The sequence below is a fragment of the Hippopotamus amphibius genome, chromosome 13 (assembly GCF_030028045.1).
Source record: "Hippopotamus amphibius kiboko isolate mHipAmp2 chromosome 13, mHipAmp2.hap2, whole genome shotgun sequence".
NCBI classification, from domain to species: Eukaryota; Metazoa; Chordata; class Mammalia; order Artiodactyla; family Hippopotamidae; genus Hippopotamus; species Hippopotamus amphibius.
Window position 1 is genome coordinate 22,107,255 of NC_080198.1, and position 25,868 is coordinate 22,133,122.

Below are 25,868 nucleotides of genomic sequence, written 5' to 3' on the forward strand. Positions count from 1 at the left end.
TCTGTCACTGGGCTGCTTCACACATCCAGCTTTCTCTCCAGGCCCGTAAAGATATTTGAGTTTATGACTTTGGTCTCAAAGGTCAAAAGCAAACAGTTCACTCTTTCCTTGAGCGTGTTGAGAAACAAAGATTCCACAACCACTTTCCTCTGGGATGTTCTGTTACCCTGCCAACATTGAAAAAATACTGCTTGCTTTTATTTTCTTTTATTTTTAATCCCCTTCCTCCTCCTTACCCAGCCCTACTGATACTTAGAACAACTGCTCAGAAAACTGTTGGTTTCCAAGAATACAGTTATAAAATGCTCCCTTTGTATCTTGTCTTTAAACCTTTCCCCCGCGTAAACCAGTCTTCCCTTTGACATCTCAGATGGCTGACAGGTAGTTAGCTCCTCTGATTGGCAGATTGGTGTCTCTGCCACATGGAAGTGTCATTACACAGTAAAATTATTATTTCTAGCCTGGATTTAGTTAGCATCTTCTGACACTCAGAAGAGCGAGGGAACACATGCCTTGCTCTCCCTTGGGATGGTTGAGTATTAGATTAAAGTGGCAGGAAATATTTGAATGTCTTCAATAAACAGACTGTATTTAGGTGCGTTGATGTTTTTTGAAGTTCTTTATTGCCTTCATTTTCAAAGTCATTTTGAAAGAGCTTTTACCAGTCACTTTTGCAAGTTATGTCATTACCACTTCCCTTGTTGCTTAAAAATAAAGAATTTAAAATCAACTATTGACTCTGGATTTTCTTTTGCAGATGCAAAAGAAATTGTTTTAAAAGCCCAGATCTTAGCTGGAGGAAGAGGAAAAGGTGTCTTCAGTAGCGGTTTGAAAGGAGGCGTTCATTTAACAAAAGAGTAAGTCTGGAGGTTTTAATTCCTTGTCTTTGGGCCAAGCAGTTATGGAAGATCCTGCTCATGATTGAAAGGAGCCCTGAGAAAGAGGGTTGGGGTGGGAGTAGCAAATAAAGGAAATAAATTACAGGTAGAGGATTCTGGCAGTGCCCTAGTTTTCCTTCTCCTCCCATAAAAGGATTTTTGTTCACTAATTGTTGAAAACTGGACACTCCTGTTCTAGACAATGATTCATCGTGTTTGAAATGATACTACTTACAAATGAAATGCTGCTTCTCTAATGCCACTCTCCTACTCCAGAACTTGCAGTGGCTCCCCATTACCAATGGCATCATTGGTCCCTCCTGTCTGATAGTCTAATTCGTCCTTTATCTGAGCCTGTCAGTCAGCTTTATCTCCTTTGTCTCCACACATTGAACACTCTCCTCTCCTCTCCTGACACATCCCTTTCGTGGTTTACTTTGATCCTTCCTCTTCCCTTTACCCCCATCTTTGGTCGTTACTTCCCAAATGGCCTGCTCTCCAGTATTTGTTACTCAGCTCCTATCCAGGTCTGCTACGCATTTCAGCGTTGTCTCTCTACTCTGGCTGTAACTTATTTGGGGGAAGAGGATAGCCAATGTAAGCAAGCTTCTTTCTGTTTCCCTTATCTCCCCTCCCCTCCCTTTCCCTCCTCTCCTCTCCTTTACCCTTCCCTTCTCTCCCCTTCCCTCCTCTCCTATAGTTCCATTCATTCATATATATATATATATATACAGCCCTTGGTGAGCCCCTGGCACGATGCTAGGCACCTAGTGTATGAGCAGAAAGTACCATGGATTCTATGAAGGTGGAGGTGGGCCCTGGGCAAGATGGACATGGGTGTATAATACGGACTCTGCTTTAAAATGATTTTTGACATACACATTGACTTTATCGTCTTTCTTTCTCTCTCTCTTTTTTCCTCCTCTCTCTTAGCCCTAAAGTTGTAGGACAGCTGGCTAAACAGATGATTGGGTATAATCTGGCAACAAAACAAACTCCAAAAGAAGGTGTGAAAGTTAACAAGGTAATGTGAATGCTTTTGGTCATTTTCTGTGTATGTGTTAAAAAAAAAAGAAAATCATACTTCGGTTTTGACAGAATCTAATGAAGCAATGCTCTCTGGCAATGCGCCATTTTATTTTTTAAAGCTCACATGGTTTTGTGTGTGGTATAACTTCAAGGAGAAATACAAGGATTCTAAAGTTGCGATAGTGTTTGTTATCATCAGCATTTAGTAAAGATAAGTAGTGATTGAAATAATACTTTTTCTTTTAGAACACAGACACATTCTGTTTAAAGCCAACAGAGCTTGGCATGATAGCTCCTAGACTCAGTGAGGGACCTTGTCTGCTCCCTCGCAGCCCCACCCTCATCCTGTCAGAATTACTGCACCTGTTTATGGCTGTTTTTCTGTGTGCCCCTATACTTACTTTGAGATTGTTACCACTTTGTCTCAGTGTTATCACTGGGAGTATGTTGTATTATTGAGGTCTGTTGGCACACCCAAGTGTGTATAGGGCACATACATGTATACACACACACACACACACACACACACACACACATGCACACACAGAAAATAAAGCCCAGAGCAAAGTGGCCTGTCTCAGCCGTGAAATTGTGATGGCAAAGCTAAGGCCAGAGCCTAACTTGCTCTCCTATCAGTCTGTTCACCTTTGCTGGACTCCCTGTCATGTATTGAGGCACCAGAACTGGCTGCCTGATTTGCAGGATCCAGTGTAAAATAAAAATGTGGGATGCTTATTCAAATTTCAGGTCAGCTATAGCAGAACATTAAACCAGCAACCAAGAGCGGGACCCTTCTAAGTGTGCAGCCCTGGGCAACTATACAGGTCACTCACCCCAGGCCCGGGAGGCACAGATGGTTAGAAGGCCCCATCATGACACTGTAACAGTAAATTAGGGCCCAGCATTTTGGAGAGGCAACTGTCTGCTCTGTGGACACAGAATCACAGGTGATAATCTTCTCCAGAGTGCGATGCTTAGGGAAGCTGAGGCAGTACGTTCTGTTTGTACTTTTCAGAGAGAGTTGTATGGAAAATCTTTGATATGGCAGCCCCTCAAAATCACCAGCTGGGTCTTAGCATTCCATGAGAGCGCCTGTCTTGGTCCTGAAAAGGACACTGAGCTGAAGAGAGTTGGGGATACTGGCAGGTCATTAGTTCCTTCCCTCTGAGAACACAGAGCCTTTCTAAATGTTGAGGAAGCCCACAAACAAAACCGGTTCTTGTTATTTCCCTTTCCCACTGCCTCTCAGGTAGATGCAAGAACTGTTTACATCTTAAAGTGGGTTTTTGCATTTATTTTTGTTCAGCCCAGCACCGTACTTTTATTTTCCTTTTTTAAACTGGTTATGAGCCTTTACCTGTGTAAATTCTTCAAAATTTATCTCCAGAGGATATGATTAGTAGTTTTCTTTGTAGGAATTTGTTGTTTTATATGGACACATGGGGTTTTAGGTTAGAGTTGGTAATACCTTTAAAAAGCATATAAAAGTACACAAAAGAGGATTCACACTATATAGATATGCATAAAATTAATTTGTAGGTAGGTTCCTGAAACACTAGAGAAAAGTGCATTCTTATGAATTGAGTCATTGCCAGGAAGGTACCATAGAGATTTATTTTTAAGTATTTTTTTTCCTGATTGCAAAAGTGATTAACATACATAAAAAATTCCAATAGTACAGAAATGTAAAAATTAGAAAGTAAAATTTCCTTCTATTCTCACACCTTAGAAATAATTGCAGAATATTGTTTCTGTCCATTTCCTCTGTAAAATGTGTACTACCACATTTCTGTAACAATAATATTATATATGACTTTAAGGAACATACATTTTTAATTTATGGAATCTTGGTCATCAATCAGAAGTTCCCAGATTATAGAAACTTCAGATTTCTAAGTTTGTTTAAGAAGCTATTTAAGCACATTACATACATCTATGCACATTGGGTTTTTTTCCCTAAGTCTGTGTTTATGGTGTGTTCTTTGGGATAGTAATAGGGGAGGTAAGACAGTGCCACTCATCATATGCTCCATGAGTCAGTACCAGTAATGGTTACTGTTATGCAAAGAAATAAGTTCAAAAACTGAGTACCCTGTTAAAAATAGTTTGTACACTAGCTCTCATCCACAGACTACCAATATGAGTAGCATGATATATAAAAAAAACAAAACAAAATGAACAAACAATAAAAAAATGAAAAACAGGTTCGTTGGTCAAATAGGGTAAAGTACGTTAAAAAGCTTTCTATACTGGAAGACTCCAAGGAAAGGCTGTCTTGATGATACTGTTTGTGTCAGTCACAGATGAAGATTGCTGAAATGTATCTAACTGAGCTTCTCATGGCATGAATGTTCATGGAGTCCATTTAGATTCTGTAACAATCCTTAAAGTCCCTGGGTCATATGAAGGGCAACTTAATGTCAAAAAACTGGTCTTATATAAAAATTTCTTGAATTATCTATTGATAATCATTTTCCTGGGAATGTTTTTTTAAAGAGTGATGGGTTATTTCTACTAAGCAGGAGCTGTTTGAGGCAGCAGCTGGTCTTTACAAATAGAAATTTGATAGGAATGCAGAGCACATCTGTCAACACTTTAGAAGATTAAGAATAGGACTCTTGATGACACTTATCCTAAAAAGTTATAATGTTGTGTTGCTTGTCAGAATAACTACTGAAAGTTATTAAATCTGGTTCACTAGACTAGCTCTGTATTAGAAAGTGAACTTGAAATCAGAGTAGTTCTATGAAAATCCTAACACCATGTGCCAAGAAATATTTCTTACTAACTCATGAGCTATCATTTATGATAGAAGAATCACTATGAAGCCCCTTACAAGATGCTTTATTTTTAACTAGTAATAAATTCCATAAAGGTGTGAAAAGAAGGAGTTCTGTATTCATTATATAGCTTTCTAGGTCATCATATATTTATTCCATTTCATGTGACTTAAAAATTAGTGCTTTTGTGACTTATGGGTAGCTAAAATCTAATGTTACTTAATCAGTAACATTTTTCGTGAAACGTATCACTGAACTACTTTTAGGAAAAGCAACGTGTGTGATTTTGTTACTTTCACTTCTAGCACTGATTCTTTATGGATATTCTTATTTTCTGTTGAAAAGCATCCAAGATATCTTTTACTATTTTTGTTGGGAGTATATGTTGGTACAGCCTTTCTCTCCAAGGAAATTTGATAGTACTTATCAAAACTTTAAATATGAAGAATCTAAAACCTAGCCATTTTACCTTTATATATCTTGACCACAGGGATACTAAAACAAAGCTACATGTACAGAAATAATCACTGAGGTAGCATTTTAGAAACATGAGTCCACATAAATGTCTGTCAGCAGGGACATGGTCACATAAATATTGACATATGAGTACTGTGTAGTCGCAATGGAGAGAAGACCTGGTACAATCCAAGTTGTGGTATTAAGATTAAAAGCAAAAAGGAAGAAAGAAAGGCTTTCAAGTGTATATAATATGCATCTGTGTATAAGATGATTCCGTGACTGTAATGCCTGCAGATGCATAGGGAAGAGGTAAAAATTAGTAGTGGTTTTTCCTGGCAGGGCTGTTCTGTGCGGTTGTTGAGGTTGTGCAGAGCAAATGGACACCTGGGTGGGGCATGCATGGAGAAAGATATCCTTCCATCTATTTTGCCTCCTTGCCCAGTCATGGTCCTGGCATATGACCACATCCTCAGAGAGGAAGGGACGACTTTTTCTGATTATCACAAAAGTTCCATATGACCTCATGGTCACCCTGACTGCTGGGGCCCAAGGGGTGTGTATGTGCAGCAGGGGGCTGCTTTCGCTGTCTCCTCTATATACTGTTAGTATTGTTTGCATTATTTTCGAACAAGCAAATATTATGTTTGTAATTTAAAAGAAAGTATAATTGAAATAAAAATACAGTGATCCAAGAGACAGAAGTATCCAAACATAGGAAGCAACAGACATACCATAAAAAGAATCCTTCTTTGGCAACCAAACTTGGTTTTCCACCAGTGCAATCTGAGAAAAATCAGTGTAGTAATATATATGTACTGTTAATGTCTCAAATTAAAATAACAGCTGCTTCCTTGGAGTTTTTCTTAAGTGTCAGAGTTTCTGAAGGAAGAAGAAAAAGAAGATTAAAGTGGGAAGGTTCCTTGAGGCAAACCAAATACCTGTCACATGAACAAGTTAACAGGATCAATTAAGGGGGTGAAAATGGGCACTGTGCACCATGAGAGCAAAACTCTCAAATCTCACTAGGTTTAAAGAGCCTGAAAATGAAGCTGTTTGATTTGTGTAGCAAGTTTGTATAGATTCCAAGTGGAAATCAGCTCGATGCTGACTTAATTTGACTTTCCCACTAATGTGGTAGGTGATGGTTGCTGAAGCCTTGGACATTTCCAGGGAAACCTACTTGGCCATTCTGATGGACCGGTCCTGCAATGGCCCCGTGCTGGTGGGCAGCCCTCAGGGGGGTGTTGACATTGAGGAGGTGGCAGCTTCAAATCCAGAACTTATTTTTAAGGTATGTTTAGATTCCAGACTATGCTCTGTTCGTTGGTTGTTGCTGTACAAGCTGTTAAAAATTTAATGTGGAGTCTGAGCCTGGTAGACTGTTTCTGGGATTTAAGGCATGAAGATGTTGAGTCCTTTTTCTTACTGGGTGTCCAATTGGAGGTTGGGTAGATCCAAAAGTGTGCACTTTTCAAGGTCTTTTTCTTTGCTTTTTCCCTCCCTATGTTCTTTCTTCTTTGTTGCCTTTTCTTTCCTCCCTCGTTTCTTTCCATCCAACTTGCCCCAAGAATTAACCAATAGGAGATGACTGTAATATTTGCATTTCCTCTTGGTTAATTCTACCCCATTTAACAATATATATGACCCAGAAATTCTCTCCTAGGAAATCAGATGTAAACTAGAGACAGCCTCGATGTCTGTCAATACTGGAATGTAAAGTAGAATCCTTCTAAGGCCCAGATTCTATCAATTTGTTTCAGTCCACTAAATCTTGTTTGTGTGTTTTTTTTGTTGTTTGTTTGTTTTTTGTGGTGGGTTTTGTTTGTTTGTTTGTTTTTTTGATATTAAGATTAGTTTCTAGTCAAAGAGACCTGAGGTCAAATCCTAACAAGCAAATTAAGTTTCTCAATGTCTCTAAGCCTCATATTTTGAATGAGTAAAAAGAAAATGGGGCTAATTCCCACCCCATTGAATTGGGAGGATTAAATGAGGTGATGTATGTGAAGTGCTTCTAAACCTACCTCAGCTATAAGAAGAAAAACCCAAGGTCTTTAGAACTATAATCCCAACATTTAATTCCGAGTTCTTAGTGTCAAAAAAGAATCACATAAAAAATTTCTAGCAGAAACATTCATTATTTCTTTTAGAAAGTGATTTTTTTTTCCCTCCAAAAAGCAAGGATTTTATTTCCTGAACCTCTTCATTTATATAAGATACCAATACTTTGGTTTTAAAATATTTTCACCGATGTTACATATTTAACTACTTTTGAAGTTAAATTGAGACTTTACATGCTGGCTTACCAATAATACCTACGTATTTATTTATTTATTTATTTATTTATTTATTTATTAAATTAACATGATTTAAAACAAGCCATTCCATTTGTTACCAGAATACATGAAATAATGTATATGAACAGCAGTCAGTATCTTGGAGGGAATGGCCCTTTGCAGAGCTGAGGTATGGTTAATCATCATCATCATCAATAGAGTGTTTAAATCATAAGGTAATATTTAACCTGTATAAGATAAGCTCTAAACTTAACAGCGATATTAGGCAGGAGAAACTTACTTTGGAAGCCTTCCAAAAAATGTCATAAAAATTAACTGACTAAATATTTGTCACTGCCATCTGTATAGTGATTAAAAGTGAAAACTGGCATCCAGTTGTCTTGTCAGCATGTCACCCCGAAGAATTATATAGTTTTTGGAAAGGCTGTTTTATAGATGGTCTGCTAATTAAAATATACCCTATAGGCAGCTGTGGTGGCCCAGCTCAGAGATCTCTGGAAAGGTGCCACACTTTAATTACTCATTTGCAAATAAATACTAAGCGTTTTCTTTTGAGGTTATAAATCTTTTCATTTGACTGTCTAAATTTTGCTCATTTGATTCATTTTTACTAGGAGCAAATTGACATTATTGAAGGGATAAAGGACAGCCAAGCTCAGCGGATGGCGGAAAATCTAGGCTTCCTCGGGCCTTTGAAAAACCAGGTACCTGAGCAATTAGAGGCAGGCATATCTGAGTTGTCTCAGAAAATGTTTGGGAACTTGCTTAATTGTCTCTAATGTTTGTGATTATCAGGAAATAGGGTAATTTATTGTTTTCTTTTTTTCCCTCCGGTTGTTTATGATGAGAAAATATTTCCCTAGTGTCAAAGAGGATGTTTATGACACGTGTGTTTATATATATATAATATATCAGTATGTGTGTGTGTGTGAGTGTGTTGCCTGCAGACACATACACTTTGTTATGTATGTTAGTCTCTTCGTTTTTTCTGTAGCATTGCAGCTCCAGCACATGGATTATAAGAGGCAGTATAGTGGTTAGAAGCAGAGGCTGTAGAGTTATGCAGACCTGAGTTTGAATGCTATACTGCTACTCAGTACACATGTGATTCAGACCATCTGAACGTCACTTTCATCATCTGTAAAATGGGGGTGATGAAATCCTAACTGAGAGGGTTATTATGAGGATTGAATTACCTGGTGTGTGAAACTGCATATTCAGTACTCCAGAAAGGTCAGTTATTGTTATTAATAATACACATTACTTAACTAATTGCTGTTCTTTCATGGCTAGTGGGTATTTGTGATGAATGTTAATGGCACAGAGGTGATATTTCACTGAAAACAGCTTAAATAATGCTAATTTAGTAATTATATCCCTTGGTTTCAAAGACAGAAAAATCACCCTCTGAGCTATTAAGGGAGAGAGTCTGTCTTGACTTGAGCATCACAGTCCTGCACTGCCCTTGGTCCTGCCCATAGAGCCTGATTTTATGACTATGTAGGCAAGCTTCCTTGCCTGACAATTAAATCAGAGAATTTACTGGCTATTGTTTTCCTCTTCCATTGCTAAGAGAAACCACCTTGGTAACCCTTCATCCCCTGTGTGCATGTATGTGTATGTTGTCATAGGGCTCTGGGATTGTTATAGTTTCCTTTAATTTAGTTGGGCAACGTTCCTGCAGTAAAACAGTCAATTGTGCACTCTTTTTTCCCCTGCCTTTACTTTTTCTTTTGATTGATTCTGTTTCTAGAAGTTTAAGTGTAACAGTAAGGCAAGTCCTAGAAGGGTAAAGCAGAATAAGACTTTAAAATATATTTGTTTAAATTAAGAGAGGACAGAATTTATTTGAAGATTGGGGAAAAGGCTCCAGTGGAAAGCGAAAGTTTCAGAATGATAGTAGGAAACAGGATCATCTGGGACTAAACCTCAGTAGGACATAGAAAGAACCAGGATTCAGTGGACAATTAGAGGAATTAATTGTCATTTCTGAGATTGGCAAAGAGATGCCCACATAGTGACGTGCTGCAAGAGAGATACTGGAGGATTTGTGGGTCAGGGCTGCGCTGGTTGGTGTTACCTCCTGAGTATGAGGCTGCTAACTATATTAGCTGATCATTTGACATTTATTAAGTGGCTTCTTGTGTATGAGTGGCGGTCATGGAGAGTCACTTTCCATGTAGTCACTGTGTTCTAGCCACACTGTCCTACAGTCAGCTCCAGAACGTGCTCAGTAACCCTGTTTACATCCTCTAAACCCCTTTGCACATCTGTGTTTCTCTTGGACATTTGCAGTCACCTTTGCTGGATCCTCATCTGCACCACAGCAGGGATTTGGTCAGTCTTGCTCACTACTGTGTTGCCAACAAAGTGCTTGCAAATGTATTAAATGCCCAAGAAACATCTATCGTGTGCGTGAATAAGTGAAATAAACACATCTAGGATGTCCACTTGAAAGAGATTCCTAGGGAGTCAGAGATGGGTAGCTGTAAGTGGCAAGAGGATAAATTTGGAGTGGATAAAATCTGCTGACCACATGGTTTGAAAACTCAGGAGGTAAACATAACAGAGTTCTAGAGAAGGCAATAATAGTATTATGTACACCATCAGTCCCTTCTCCCGACGTAAAGTAAGAGACAGTTAAGTTATTTATAGCTCTTAAATGACTGAATCATGTTTTCCCAGTACCCTAAACACTGTAGGTTTTAAGTGAGTTATCTGTGGAAGGAAGATTGAACATGCACGTTCTCAGGGGTCATTAGTAGCTATATTGTCATTATATTTTTGACTTAATATATCGAGGAAAGTAAAGAAGTGTTTTAAAGCAGTTTTTTTTTTTTTTTCCCTTTTTCATTGTCGACTCTGTGAAAGGCTTTAAATCTTCAGGTGCTCAGCAAAGGCAGACCAAGGTCATCTGCTGAACCCTAGGGAACAGAGATAATAACTAGCCATTGTTCCATAGGGGCTCGGAGGGCGGTGGTTGGCCTGCTGACAGTGAACCTGAAGGAGAGAGAGAGAGAGATCTCAGCTGTAGTTGTGTCTGAATTTGTTCATCAGGGAACACCTATTTATATTTGTAAAGTAGAACGTGGAATGCATGGCACAGGAGCACAGGGAAAACTGTTGTTGCTGTAGATTTGGGAATCTCTGCTTTACAGTGCTTCCACCAGTCACGGGGGTCAGTGTACTATGAGCAGAGGAGGCACCTGAGAAGAGAAAACGATTATTTAAATGATCAGCCATTGGTGCTCTTTTGATAAAGATATGGTATCTTAGAGGCCCCTTGATTCAATGTGACTTTGAAAGTTACTTAATTTTCATCTAGGATGTGGTTTGGGCCTTTAGAGGTGCCTCACTCATGGATAAACAACATATAAAATGATTCTCTTGTAAAAGTATTAATATCTTTCCTGTGACTCATGCCTGTTGTCTCTAAAATGTGATATATTAATATTAGATTTAACCAAAAATAAACATCACCTTGCATAAAAACCTACCAAGTGTATGTTCCTGGTGAAAATACATTTCAGCAAGAGTTGGCTGAAAAGACTAAAGCCACGGGAAAACCGAATATGACTAAAATCCACAGGTTCCTCAAGCATGTCTTAATTATCATCTGTACTATTCATTTCAAAAAACATAGGCACTGTGAACTGTCAGCACATGCCTCTAGGATTTAAGCTGATGAAAACATCCAATAAGCCAAGTTAATACAAGCTCACTAACCCTCTGTGTGTGGTTTGTACCTCTTGCTAGCTTTAAGAACCATATATGAATGTTGATGATATTAATTCCTGGAGTGCAAGAGAACTTCTTCAAATTTTTTATAACCTGTTAGAACATTTTTGAAGATATTGGTAAATTTGTCAGAGTTTCATGCATATAGCCCCAAGGATATTTGATGTTAGGCATTTAATTTTTTAAATTGCTTAACAAATAACCTTAAAATAACATTAATTGTGGCAAAAAAGAAAGAAAACAAATATTCTGTACAGCATGGTTGCTGAGGAAGTAGGTGGCAGTATCAAACTGGCTCTCTGCACATTAACTAGCAGAATGTTTTCTTTGACTTGTGTTTATTTTTTTTAATTTGAAAACATTTAGAAAGCAGGGGAGCCAAACTCAACTTGCCACAGGCCCTGCCATTTCTTATTATTACACCTGGGCAGACTGACACACTTTGTGTGGATAGCCTTTATATTCATTTGATGTATAGTCTCTGGAATAAGGCACATTCTGTGTCCAAGCCAGGCAGGTTCTCCCTTGTGGATATTACAACATAGATTTTATAACATATACTCCTTATACATCTTACAGCACAGATCTAGTCATGCTTCAAAAAATGTTTTTAGTCCATCTCTGCACAATAGTACACAACTGTAATAACGATTGCCCCCCAGGTGCTATGTTAATGTATGACTACAATGGCAGTAACGTGAGCAAATTCAGGATTCCTGCTAAGCTGGGTTAATACAGGCTTTAGAAGTTTTGAAGTGACCTAGGTGTTCATAGGCAAATAAATGGATAAACAAAATGTAGTATATACCTACAACGGAACGTTGTTCAGCCTTGAAAAAGAGGGAGATCCTGACACGTGCTACAGTGTGAATGAGCCTTGAGGACATTGTGCTAAGTGAAACTAACCAGTCACAAAAAGACAAATATGTATAATTCCATTTACATGAGGTATCTAGAGTAGTCAGAGACTGATTGTTAGGGACTGGGGGGAGGGGAAAATGGGAAGTTGATGTTTAATATTAGAGTATGGAGTTTCAGTTTTCAGGATGAAAAGTTCTGGAGCCTGGTTGTACAACATTGTGAGTATACTTGACACTGCTGAACTATACACTTAATAATGGTCGAGAGGGCTTCCCTGGTGGCACAGTGGTTAAGAATCAGCCTGCCAATGTAAGGGACACAGGTTTGACCCCTGGTCTGGGAAGATACCGCATGCTTCAGAGCAACTAAGCCTGTGCACCACAACTACTGAGTCCTCGTGCCACAACTACTTAAGCATGCACGCTTAGAGCCCATGCTCTGCTATAAGAGAAGCCACCGCAATGAGAAGACTGCACACCACAGTGAGAAGCCTGCACGCCACAATGAAGAATAGCCCCCGCTCACCACAACTAGAGAAAGCTGCACACAGCAATGAAGACACAACACAGCCAATAAATAAATAAATAAAAATAAAATAATAAATCTTTAAAAAAAGAGAGAATCTGTCTGCCAATGCAGGGGACACAGGTTTGATCCCTGGTCTGGGAAGATCCCACATGCCTCAGAGCAACTAAACCCATGCGCCACAACTACTGAGCCCATTCGAGGCAACTGCTGAAGCTCACATGCCTAGAGCCCATGCTCTGCAACGAGAAGCCACCACAGTAAGAAGTCTTCACATTGTCATGAAGAGTAGCCCCTGCTCTCCACAATTACAGAAAGCCTGTGTGCAGCAACGAAGACCCAGTGCAGCCAATAACTATCTAACTAACTAAATAAATAAAATCAGTAAACATTTTTAAAAAATGGTTGAGATCATGAATTTTACGTTATGTGTATAAAAAAAAACGTTTTAAAGTAGCTGGGATAAGACCTTATGTATGTATGCGCCCAGAAGTTATTGTGTGGTTTCTCATTATTAAGTTAATGATTAATTTCAACCGTTATTTATTGTGTTGACTCTGCACAGAGGCTGAGTAAATGTAGTGGATGCCGTGGTGCCCAGGGTAGACATCATGCCTCTCTTTTGCAGCTCACATTGCACACTTGTATTGATAACCTGGTAAATCCCTAAAAATGCAAAAAATATTCAGCTGCGAGTCACTTATCTGCTTTACACTATAACTCAAAATCTGTTTGGATTTTAAAAAAGAAAAAAAGAGTAAACATTAACTATAGGAAATCTTAAAATGTTTTGGAAAAACCAATGGTAGAATTGTCAGGGTGGGACCAAACTTTTTTAAGTCTGGCACAAAGCCAGACGCCAAGAATGACATTATTATTATCAGATTTCCATGTGCAGAAGTAACAGAAACGTGAGCAAAAAATAAACGTTAAAGGACAAAAATATTTGCAATTTTTATGAGATTAAGAGCTAAATTCCTTCATGTAAAAACGCCTCATATATGTTAAAATGAGAAACACTAAAATCACAACAGAAAAATGGACAAAATTCACAGCAAATGAAATACAGATGTCTCATCTCAGAATAATGCTCAAATTCATTTATAGTAAGATATTCAAATTAAAACTATGTATGAGATACCCATTTTTCCCTGTCATCCTAGGAAAGATCCATATAACTGATGGTTGTGAGTAGAAAAACAATCTCTGTGATGCTGGTTTGTGGGAGGGACATTAGTGAAAGCTTCTACCAAGAACAATTTAATATAGTCTTTTATTATGTAAAATGCCTACCCTTTTTTGCTCCACTCCAGGGAATTTGAGAGATGTTTAATCATATGTACGGTATATATACAAGTGAAGATAAGGCAGCATTTGAAGTAATGTCAAGCTACTAGAAACCAAATGGCCATTATTCAAGAGACAGGTTAAATGTATTATGATACATCCATATAGTGAAATATTATGCAGCCATTTATAAGATTGCTCTCTTTATGTTGCTGATGAAGGCCCTCTGAAACCTATTAATAAAGAAAAAAGGTGTAGAACCAAGTTTGGGTTTTTAAAACGATGAATGAAGAATGTGTATACTTGCATATGCACAGCTGTATGTATCTCTTAATGAAGCATCAAGCGGTAAGGTGGCTGCTTCAGGAGGACAGATGGGGTTATGTGGCTGGGGAGTCTGGTGAAGGTTCTGAGGGAGACCCTTGTGTCCTTGGGAATTTTGTATCATGTACATGTTCTATCTAGCCAGAAAAAAAAAAAAACTATTAAAAAATATTCAGTCTTAGTATGTTTGTTTATGTCCACTGGCTTTCAAATTAGGATTTAAGGAAGTTTACACATGCACATAAAATAAAAATGACATGAATTACATACATCTCCAGGAGTTCTTTTAGTCAATACCAGAACAAAGAAATCACTTCCACATTTACCACAGTGGGACTTTATTCTAGGTAATTGGTTATGTAAGTGCTGCGAGAGCTGAGAAGTTTCAGTGGGCATAGAGGCAATGCACAGCTAAACAACAACAGGAAATTGTTGCTACCTGTGTGCTCAAGGGACAAAGTGGGGCAGTGGTATTGCTGGATGTTGGGATACAGGAGTTGGGACACTGGTGGGAATTAAAGCCAGAGGAGACAGAAAGAGAGGAGTAGAAATACCTCCTCTTTTTCCTTCCTCCTGCCTCCTGTCTCCCACCACTGCTTTCCATTGGCTGAATTGATGCCAGCTGGCTCAGGAGCCTTGGAAACACAGCCTCTAAGTGTCAGCTCCCCTGATACAGAGTAGAGATGGGGAAAAGCCAGAGACAAATCTGAGGGCAGATAATACAGGACAGGAACAATGAACAAAAACGTAGCAATGGGAAAACCATGGCTGGGAAATAAGATGGAGCAAGAATGAGACTGAACCCCAGCATTCAGCCTTGATTGCACAATGCACAGTCTCGCTGTGCTGCATCACAGGCTGTGTTCACTGCAGGTGCGAGCTTTCCAGGGTGCTGTCACGCCTCATTCGTGATTCTTCCCCTAGCCCCTGCCCTCACAATGCCGGCCTGCTGTGACATGAGCAATTAATAAATGTTGATTGAAAAGAATGAATGAGTGAGTGGATTTCAAGCAGAGTGAGAAAAATGAAGTCAGGGGTACAACACCAGGGAAACTGTTGGATATTCTTGCTCTTTGTGGTTTATGCCTTTGGGACAAAGTTTTCAGTTTGAACTGTGCTATTCAGTAAGTGTACTGTTTAGGACTTTCATCTTCCTGTTTTGTGACCATTTCCATTAGACACTCAGTGATTGTCTTTTCACAGATTATAGGTTTGGATTGATGAATGTAATAACTTTATTTCAGCATAATAAGGAAAACCTCGTCAGTATAAACTCTCGAAATCATGTTTACCTTTTACTTAAATGGAGCTTGTTTGTATTAATGATTGTAGCTCATATTGCGGTATAGCTCAGCTAATAGGAACATGATAATTTTCAAAAAGATTAACAACGTTTTTAGGCCGTACTGAAAATATTTTGTTTTCTTGATAATGGTCTCTTCTGATGTCTGGAGGAAAGTTGAGCAATTTCTTCTAATGAATAGCAGTAGAAATTAAAATAATTATGCTTTTCTGTTTTTCCCTTTAGAAAACCTAACTGAAAATAAAGACATAACTTGCTATTTTTAAGGTTTCATTAATACAGCAAAATAAATGTGTTTTTTTTTTTACTGCTTTCGTGTAATTTCATTTCACTTGGTCACATTTAGGCTGCAGATCAAATTAAGAAGCTGTATAATCTATTCCTGAAAATTGATGCTACTCAAGTGGAAGTGAATCCCTTTGGTGAAACTCCAGAAGGACAAGGTAAAAAAAAGAGAGAAAGAGAAAACAAATGAATGTAATTATTTATGCAAACTATAAATTGTACAAAAGACTGTAGCAGCAGCCTTGCATTAATTTCTTTCAGTAATTTAATTTCTGCCATAGTTTCAAATGCTCCCATGATGCAGTTGAACATTTCATTGAGTTTGTTTGTAGCCAGATGCCAAGCCTCCTGGGAAGTTATTTCTTGTTTTATTTAGAAACATCCATCCACCATCACTCCCTAATTTTCATGTCCCTCACTGCTGCTACAATGGTAGAGATTTAGGTGGGAACAGGAGCCAGGGCGCTTGGATGTAATGAATGCTCCTGCTTATGTGAAACTGGAACTGTTTGAAGCTTTTTAGTTTGCCTAAATCTGTATGTAATTTCACCTTTTGTCTCCTGCTGAAGTTATGTCATCATGGTGAAGCCTCTAGTGCCCCATTGTCAAATTCTTTCTTGTTATTTGGTTAGCAGCTTTCGCTTCAGGTAGGAGAAGGAGACTTTTTTGTAGGGAGGGCTTTTTCTTCCCATGGGGTACTTGTAGTGTATCAATAACTCTCTTATATCTTAGCACCTACTCACCATTGCACCATGTCTTGCATACATCAGGTATTCAGTAAGGTCTTATTAATTTGATAGCAAAAGCTTGAAAATGTGCATGTGTTTATGGTGGGGAGTAGAATATAAAGGGGATAGGATAGTGATACCAGAATGTAAATTCCATGAACCTTGTCTTTTTTAGTTTCTTTCAACCTCAGTGTCTTATTTGCTACTTAGCATGTTGTGGGCAGCCAGTAAATAAGAATTTGCCATTGAACTGATAAATACTCATTATGCACAAATACAAATAAGTTTTAGACCAGCATCGATGGTACAATTTTTTCTCTTTAGTGTATTTCAGGCTCAGAAAATCTAAAATGCCATATCTTTGGAACCCAAAGAGGCCTGGGATTGTCACGTTCCAGCCACATACGTGGGCTAAGCCTCAGTTTTTTGTTTTGTTTTTTTTGTTTGTAAATCCAAAAGAGGGGATAAAAATGATACCTGTTTTGTATGGCCATTGTCAAAATGAGGTGACTGGTGTAAGCGTCCAGTGTCAGACACAAGATAGACTGGTCCCTGACATTCATAAAATGTAGTTGTTCTTCTCAAGTAGTATAAAACTCATCCAGGAAAGGTCTAGATGTTATATTTTTATCTATTTTTTTTTGTTTCTTTTTAAAGATTTCAGATTAGGACAGGCAAAGAGATCATGTTTAGGAAGCCATTGAAATGAATAGGTTTCATGGTTTACACAAGTGACCACTGGATCAAATTTTGTGGTTGGTCATTTATAAGTGAACTACCTTTATTCTTAAATATTTTAAAAATTGCATTTGGCTATAAAATAATTAGCATTTGATATAGAGAGGGAAAGAAATTGTTTCTTGAACTCATACATCAGGCACTGTGATAAACTTTTATGTCTCTTCTTTTTTAATTGTTTGTCATAACCCTGCAGAATTAGAAGTTGTTATCCCATTTTATATAAGACTGAAAAATGAATTTGACTTCCCCATGGGCAGCTAGTTACTGGAGCTGGGATTCAAACCCTTGTCTTTCGGAGTTTGGTCTGTATGTTGATTCTGATATGCCAGACTAACTTTTAGTGACCTGCCTGCTTTTCTAATTTTTCCTTCTTAAACTGTTAATTTGCTTTCACCAGAATGATCTAGAAGTAGTCTCCAGTATAGGAATATCGGTTAAAATTCATGCTGCATTGAGTGGCTGATAATTAAATCCAAGAGAAGAAATTCAATATAAGTTCTTAAAGGTCACGTATTGCTTTTCAAGGTAGTATGCACAAGCAACCTGGTTATTTCATGTTAACAAAAACAATAGAAATTCAGCCATCGAGTGGGATAAAAATGGCATTTTCATTTAACCCTTTGGGAAGTTGACAGTCACAGATTGTAGTCTGGCAGCAGGGAACAGGGGTACGAGAACCTTGTCCTAGAGAGTGTTTGTAAAACCTCGTGAAATCTGAAGTTTTCTTTTTAAATTACTAAGAGAAAGGAAAACTATTGAGCTTTTTCGAAGGAACAGTCATATAATACATTCCATGTATACAGTTCATTAAAACATAAGTCTTATGTGATATTTTTAAGAGCAAAAATATCTTTAGCTATTAATTTGTTCATTGTACCATAAAAGTTCAGCTATTGAATTATAATCACAATTAAATAAGTGTGTTGGTTTATAACTCTAGTGAGCAGTAGTCAAATTAAACCCAGTTAGGAAACATTGATTAATGACCAAATGTACAAACTGATCTTCATCATTGCCACAGTCCCCTAAAGCAATCCTGTATTTAGGAGCTATAAAAGCAGTCATTTCTGTCTTAGCAGTATTGACAATATTAATATTTATAATCAGAATATTTAAATTTTTTCCTTTTAGATCAATAATAGCAAAACATAGAACCTTTCCCATTAAAACTTTGATTTAACAATTATTCTTTTAATTTAGACGTTTAAGAAGCTTGGCATTACACCAAACTTTTTACTTCAAAAAGTTTTACTTTAAACTTATTCATTGCACAATTTCTTTGTAAAAGAATATTTTCAGTCTTCTGTTGCTTGATGAGGAGCTTTTTTAAAAAATCCAGGTGACTGATCATATATTTGCATAATAGATGATACATGGTAGAAAGGCTAGCATTGGCCTTGATAACATCTATGCTGCTAGGTCACCCATGGGGAATTTTTGGTAAGAAGTGCACCCAAAGAACAATATTTTCCAATGTGATTAGTAGTTCGATTCAAACAATATAAGTTGGCACTGCTGACTGTAATGTAGTTTAGTGACTACTAGTTAGGAGTATAATGGTTGTTAGTGACAGAAACCTATATCAGCCTAGTTTTTGTTAAAAAGCCCCCTGGGGAGGGGGGTACTTATTTTACTTGTGTTACAGAGAAGTTTAAGGAGTGGACTGGCTTAATGTATGAAGGAAATCAGGGATTCTCTGGTTGTCCAGTGCTGCTTGCCTCTAACTCAGCGTCTTTGTCAGCCAGCGTCTCTGGAGCTGTTGGTGAAGATGGCTCCCAGTTCTCATCATTCTCCTCCAGCATCAATAACAGTCCCTTCAGATGATGCTGACTGGCCCTGCTTGGGTCGCTTGTGCACACTTAGACCATTCACTGAGCTGGAATCACATGGTGAGAAAAAGGCAGTTTCTCAAAGGAAAAGGGGACATTGAGTCAAAACATGTCTACGAGAATGACCTAACTTTTATTGAAATGAAAGCATACTTAAGTAGAGAGAAATGAACTGTTTTCCTTGTTTGTCCAATTGCAGTGCCAGATTTAATTCACAAAACCTGTAGCCAATTTAAAAAGCAAGGTTTTTTTTTAAATTATTTACCTATCTTCATTCATTTACTTGTTTTGTAAGCCACTATGAGATTTTATGTCCTGTTTCTTTTCGTCCCACTTTCAGTCAGATCTGCCTGCACCCAGACTCCTTTCTTTGGTGTCTTTAAAACAGTGTTTCTCAATGGGGAGGGTGGGCATTTTGTTCCCCAGGGGCTGATTGGCAATGTCTTGACACATTTTTTTACCAAAATATAATTGACATATAACATTATATTAGCTTCAAGTATATAACACAATGATTTGATCTATTTAGTGAAATGGTCACCACAGTGAATCTAGTTAACATCCATTTTTTCTTGTCACAAGTTGTGGTGCAGGATGCTACTTCCTTCTAGTGGGTAGAGGCCAGGGATGCCGCTAAATCTCATACAATGCACAGTGCTGTCCCCCCATCAGAAAATGATCTCACTCAGTATGTCAGTGCTCCTGAGATTAAGAATTCCTCCTCTAAGGCATCTTCATCAGTTGGAACCCACATCCATTCACTGAGCTTAAAGGAATTAAACCCAACTTAAAACAGTGACTATCTGGCCGAGATTCCATGAGAATTAAGGCTGGGTGATCCAGAGTTAACTGGCACATCAAATTCCTTTCTTTCTTCAGATTAATTTCCCTAAATAACCACCCTGTTGCTCTGTGTTAGCAAGTGCCCATGTTGTTGGTGGGTGTTTCTCTGTGTTTCTCTCTTTATACACAAGACTCTATTTTCAAGAATATTCTCAGTTCTCTACCTCCCTCCAAAGCTCCCTCCCGCCTAGTATCTATTTTTCTGTTTTCACAGCAAGTAAAGAAAAGTTCTCAAAAGTATACAACTCTTCGAACATTAACATTTAATGGAAAGTGGGACTAATTCGGCAGTATCAGCGTTTTAAGGCCATCTTGGCAAAGCACATTTCGGTAGCACGGTATGGTTATTTATCGCAAATCAAATTCAGTACATTGCTTGAAGACACATTATTTTTCAAACTAATTATGACAGTCTTATTTCCTGCTGTTTTTATGTTTCTTTTATGTGTGAGTCTCCCCTCTGAAATGCATTTTTCTTTTGTTTAATTCTGTGGCACATTCTTCTGTTAAAACTCTGGGGTCAGAGGCCACTAACTGCCAGTCACGTTCTTCATCGAGGTTGTTGAATTAGCAGCTCACAGAATCTCACACCATGAAACAAAACAACAAAAACACTCTATGAATATAAGTACCCAGGCTTTCTTTGATATTTGTTCAGAAGGAAAATTCATTTGTATAATCTATCAAGCATGTAACAATGTGCTTTTGATGGTGAAAATTGTTTTATAAATATTAATAGGTGTGTTTTTTCACCCACTTTGTATACAGAATGGCCTTTGTTCAAGTTGAATTTTCTATAGAATTGAGGTTTCATTAATGTGACACTGAAAATCTTAATGTCTGAATCAAGCTCAGCACCTCCAAAAACACATTTTACCGTAGTTTATTGTCTTATTAAATGAAAAAGCCAGGGTCTGAGCAAGGAAGTTTATTTTATTGCGCTATTGTTGACATAGACAATCCACTTTTAACCCACCAGTTCTGAAAGTGTACTTGGCGGGGTCTTACAGGGGAAAATTAGCATATAAGAGTCAGTCAACATTCAGGGATTGATCTACTCCTTTTGTGCAAGCTGCAAGTTTTGGTTTATTTTGTTACAGTTTTTTTTCACACTAGTATGATGCACTTCCCTAAATTTCTCCTTCACTAATACAAATATGATACCTGTGACTATTTTTTCAGTTGTTTAAGTAGGATACAAATGTGATGAGAACTGTGGCTTAGCTGGGATTGGCAACCTTTTTCTGTAAAGGGCCAGTTAGTAAATATTTTGGGATTTGGGGGCCATATAGTCTCTATTGCAGCCTCTCATCTCTGTTGTTTTGGGACAGCAACCATAGAGGTATGTAAATGAATGGTTGTGACTGAATTCCAGTAAAACTGTATTTACAAAAACAGGCAGTGACCTGGCCTAAGGGCTATACTGTATCACTCCCTGACTTAGAATCTCACTTGGGGATATTTTATACTCATCTTTAGCTACCTTGGCCTTATGCAAAGGTATGGTGTGATTTAGGGGTCACCAAAGTCATCTCTTTCACCATCATCCTTTAGGCAAAGTCTCCTTCTCTGTCAGTTACAAAGCCTGAAATACCAACCATTAAAATCCTTCCTGTGGGAAAATTCTGATGTATTCAGAAGATTGTATTTTTATAGAAAACCATAGGAACTTGTACACGTGTAAACTCCAGTAGACATTAGTTTAGATTTATTCTAAACAGAAGTCTAGGATTATAAGGGAATGGGACAAAGTACAGGTCATTTTCAGTGATAGGAAGAAAAGAGAATTCTATAACCTGGGTCCTTAAGACCCAGCCTATTTCTGAAACCCTAAGAAAGCACTTTGCATGTAGAGGATGGCAGTGGTAATAATAAAAATAACTAGTGAGTGCCAGCTGTCATTGAGTCTAGGTGCTTTGCATGCATCCTCCCCTTCCAGCAACACAATGTAGTAGAAAATACTCTGGTTCCCATTTGAACGACAAGGCCACTGGGCTTAAGAGAGACAATGGCTCCCTGGTTAGAAAGTATGAGTGTTGTAATTCATACCCAGGTGTTTTTGATGCCAGAGTCTACATTAAATGGTCAAGTTCAAGGGAAAACTTTAATAAGATGATGTAACATTAAGAACTGAGATTGTAAGGCAGGAAAGCACTTTGTATATTTGGGACCATTTTAAGAATATTGAGTAGGTTTAACAAATGTGTGTCTAACAGAGTCCATGTACCTCCTTAAAATGCTTTATCTCCCCTCCACCACCACCCTTCCTGAAAAAGATTTAGGCATTAATGGTGGAAATTCAGTTTTGGGTATCTTTCTTTATTCCTTAAAGTTGCCTTACTTACTTCCTATTTATGTAGTGTTTTTAACTTCTAAAAGCACTTGGGCATACGTACATTGACCTAATTATGTTGTTTAATTTTCTCTACGGAGGGAGAACGGCTGGCAAGGGACCATTTCCAAAAGCTATGCCTTTTTTCCTACCTATAGATAACCCTGTTATCCCCCAGTCACTATCTTTAGGTCCTAGGTTAACTCTAAAGTTCTCTCAAGGTGGTCCCCAAATAGTGAACTCATTTCTGTACTTGGCATGTGTATCATACTACAAGAAAAAGATCTTTTGAAAAACTGACTTTTCAGGCATTTTGCTGAGACTTGCCTTCTGAGCTTTGCATACATATCCATTAATTATGCTTTCTCTCAAGTAGCTTGTAACTGTAGTCTTTGCAAGGGGCAAAGATCATTCTGAACCTGTTTTGATTTACTGGTTTATTGATCTTGACCAAGAATTCTTTTATTTGAAACTCTTCACATAGGAAGTCAATTTGATAGCATTTGCCCATTCATTCCAAACGTGTTGGTTCCAAGTAATCTTGCCAAAGAGTAATAGAGGAGCTAAAATTACTAATAAATTAATTAAAATATATTTACAAACCTAATGTAAAGCCAGCAGTGATGTTGCTTTCCTATGTATTGTTATACCAGTCTCATTAACTGCTGAGAAAATGCTACTGTAGCAAGCAGAGAACATTGGCCAATTCCTTTGGTAATGTAGGATCCCATAATTAAGATTTCAGTATTCTGGAAAGTATTTACTCATTTGCTGTGCATATTCACAATATGAGGTAAAGTGTTTGGACATTTTGTGGCAAGACAAAGGACTCAGACACACATTAAATTCCATATAAGATACTCCCTTGTCAGTCATGGTTTGGACTTGCATTTATACCGAGAATTCTTAGATGTTAATATGACAGTTCTGTGCCAAAGTGCTCAATTATTGTGGTAGACAGACCCTTGGAAAAAGTCCTCTCCCTGGGGTCTTTAACTCCAGGATGCTACAATATAACAATATTTTCTTTTCATAGGAAGCAAGTGGGACTAACAGACCATGGTTGTTACTTTAGAGTGAAATATACAAAGGTGGTTGTTTCTCCAACAGCAATGCTGGAGGAGAATGGGTAATATCTAAATTCATGGTCAGAGATCCCTGCCTATCGATATCCCAAGTAAAGTAAAAGAAGGTTATGATGGAATGTCATCAGAGACAACTACTTTCTATTCTAGGGGATGTAATAAAAGAGATCAGATCCAAGACACCAAGCATGCCACTCTTCCCAATTGTAATCGCTCCTTGATTGTACATGTGGAAGATCTTTTTTATTTATTTATTTATTTTTTTTGGGGGGTACACCAAGTTCAATCATCTGTTTTGATACACATATCCCCATATTCCCTCCCTCCCTCAACTCCTCCCCAACCCTCCCTCGACTCCCCCCCCACCCTCCCCGTCCCAGTCCTCTAAGCCCTCGTCCATCCTCGAGTTGAACTCCCTTTGTTATAAAACAACTTCCCACTGGCTATCTATTTTACAGTTGGTAGTATATATATGTCTGTGCTACTCTCTCACTTCGTCTCAGCTTCCCCTTCACCCCCCGCACCCCCAAAACCTCGAGTTCTCCAGTCCATTCTCTGCATCTGCGTCCTTGTTCTTGTCTTGTCACTGAGTTCATCAGTACCATTTTTAGATTCTGTATATGTGAGTTAGCATACAATATTTGTCTTTCTCTTTCTGACTTACTTCACTCTGTATGACAGACTCTAGGTCTGTCCACCTCATTACATATAGCTCCATCTCATCTCATGTCAGAAGACATACAGATGGCCAACAAACACATGAAAAGATGCTCAACATCACTAATCATCAGAGAAATGCAAGTCAAAGCCACAATGAGGTATCACCTCACACCGATCAGAATGGCCATCATCACAAAATCTGGAAACAACAAATGTTGGAGAGGGTGTGGAGAAAAGGGAACTCTCCTGCACTGTTGGTGGGAATGTAAGTTGGTACAGCCACTATGGAAAACAATTTGGAGGTTCCTTAAAAAACTACAAATAGAACTACCATATGATCCAGGAATCCCACTGCTGGGCATATACCCAAAGAAAACCATAATCCCAAAAGAAACTTGTACCATAATGTTTATTGCAGCACTATTTACAATAGCCAGGACATGGAAGCAACCGAAATGCCCATCAGCAAACGAATGGATAAAGAAGATGTGGCATATATATACAATGGAATATTACTCAGCTATAAAAATGGAAGATCTATCAAAGAAAACTCTGTGGTCCATCCCTGTCATTGAGTGAGTTTCACTGTGTCCAGGGCTCCTAGCCAGTAAGAGAGTTGGAGATTTCTACCAGCACCAGAGGGTGGAGACCATGGTGGTAATAATGCCTGGCAACATTCCATTGTAACTGACCAGTCTTGGTCTCTTAGTGTTTTGTAACTTGAATGACAAGAGTCATAAGATGGTCCTGTTCACATCAAGATGATGGTCTAGTTTTAGAGTAAGTATATCAGCAGTCTAGGGGTTCTTATTTCCATTTTTGAAATAAGAAAAGTGAGGTCTAGAAAGAAAGTAGGTTCTTTTTTATCAAAGTTACAGAGTTAGTTAAGGATCAGGTAATTAAAAAAAATCTGTTAATTCTGGCCTGGTGTTCTTTCCATTAAGTCTTCCAAACATATTAGTGAGGATACTGATTAAATAAAAACCTCACTTTGCAACATCAGAATAAGGATATAGGAGGACAGCAGTATTAGCATTATTGTCTAGTCTCTCTTTGCAGTGAAGGGAAAGGTTAAATACTAAAAATTAGAACTGTAATAAAAATTGCAGATCAAAGCTGTATGTAGCTCTATGCCAGTTTGTAGCTTTTAATCAGTGATAGCAACTTATACTGTTATAGAAACCAACAGGTCTGAATTATTATGCCTTTTATTAGAATGTAAGTCCCTTGGGAACAGGGACCATGTCATATTTGTCTTTGTAGCCTTAAAGTTTAAAGACCAAGAAACCCTTAACAGCTTCTCCTGCCTGAAACATGGGGAAAAAATGACAGTATTTGACTTTCTTTCTCCTGCACTTGTTTGCCTGGAGAATTTAATTTGTAGATCCTTAGGAGATATTTAGGTATGTTTCTTTTTTCTTTATTAGTTGTCTGTTTTGATGCCAAGATAAACTTTGATGACAATGCAGAATTCCGACAAAAGGACATATTTGCTATGGACGACAAATCAGAGAATGAGCCCATTGAAAATGAAGCTGCCAGATATGATCTAAAATACATAGGATTGGACGGAAACATTGCCTGCTTTGGTAAGAAGGCAGTTATATCCAAATAATGATTTGTGGATTTTTGCAGAATTTAGGGACCCTTGGTTTCTGAAATGTTATTTCCCCAAAAGCAAGTAAACATATGAGATTTTTGTAGCCAAAAATTCTTAAGAAACAATGCAATATGTCTTTGCTAAGTTCATTTTGGCCAGTGGTCACTGGTTTAAAGCAGAGTTTCTCACTTCTGGCACTATGAACATTTTTGGTGGGATAATTCTTTGCTGTGGGGCACTTTCCTATGCTGCATTGTCACTAGTTGTAACAACCAAAAACGTCTCCA

The 25,868-nt window shown here is 38.0% G+C and overlaps 1 protein-coding gene across 8 annotated transcripts in view; it reads left to right on the forward strand.

Moving 5' to 3' along the window:
- SUCLG2 (succinate-CoA ligase GDP-forming subunit beta) overlaps positions 1 to 25,868 on the forward strand; it is a 271,828-nt gene that overhangs the window by 127,537 nt on the left and 118,423 nt on the right. For 7 of the 8 annotated variants that reach the window (XR_009048872.1, XM_057706918.1, XM_057706921.1 and 4 more), the window contains 6 exons: positions 758 to 857; positions 1,812 to 1,902; positions 6,285 to 6,437; positions 8,055 to 8,144; positions 15,825 to 15,921; positions 25,409 to 25,570. Coding sequence is in view for 7 of the 8 variants with exons in the window: in XM_057706918.1 (XP_057562901.1) it covers positions 758 to 857; positions 1,812 to 1,902; positions 6,285 to 6,437; positions 8,055 to 8,144; positions 15,825 to 15,921; positions 25,409 to 25,570 (693 nt within the window). In the remaining variant the exon portion in view is untranslated. The remainder of the gene's footprint in view (positions 1 to 757; positions 858 to 1,811; positions 1,903 to 6,284; positions 6,438 to 8,054; positions 8,145 to 15,824; positions 15,922 to 25,408; positions 25,571 to 25,868) is intronic. The other variant, XM_057706925.1, reaches the window with a different exon arrangement.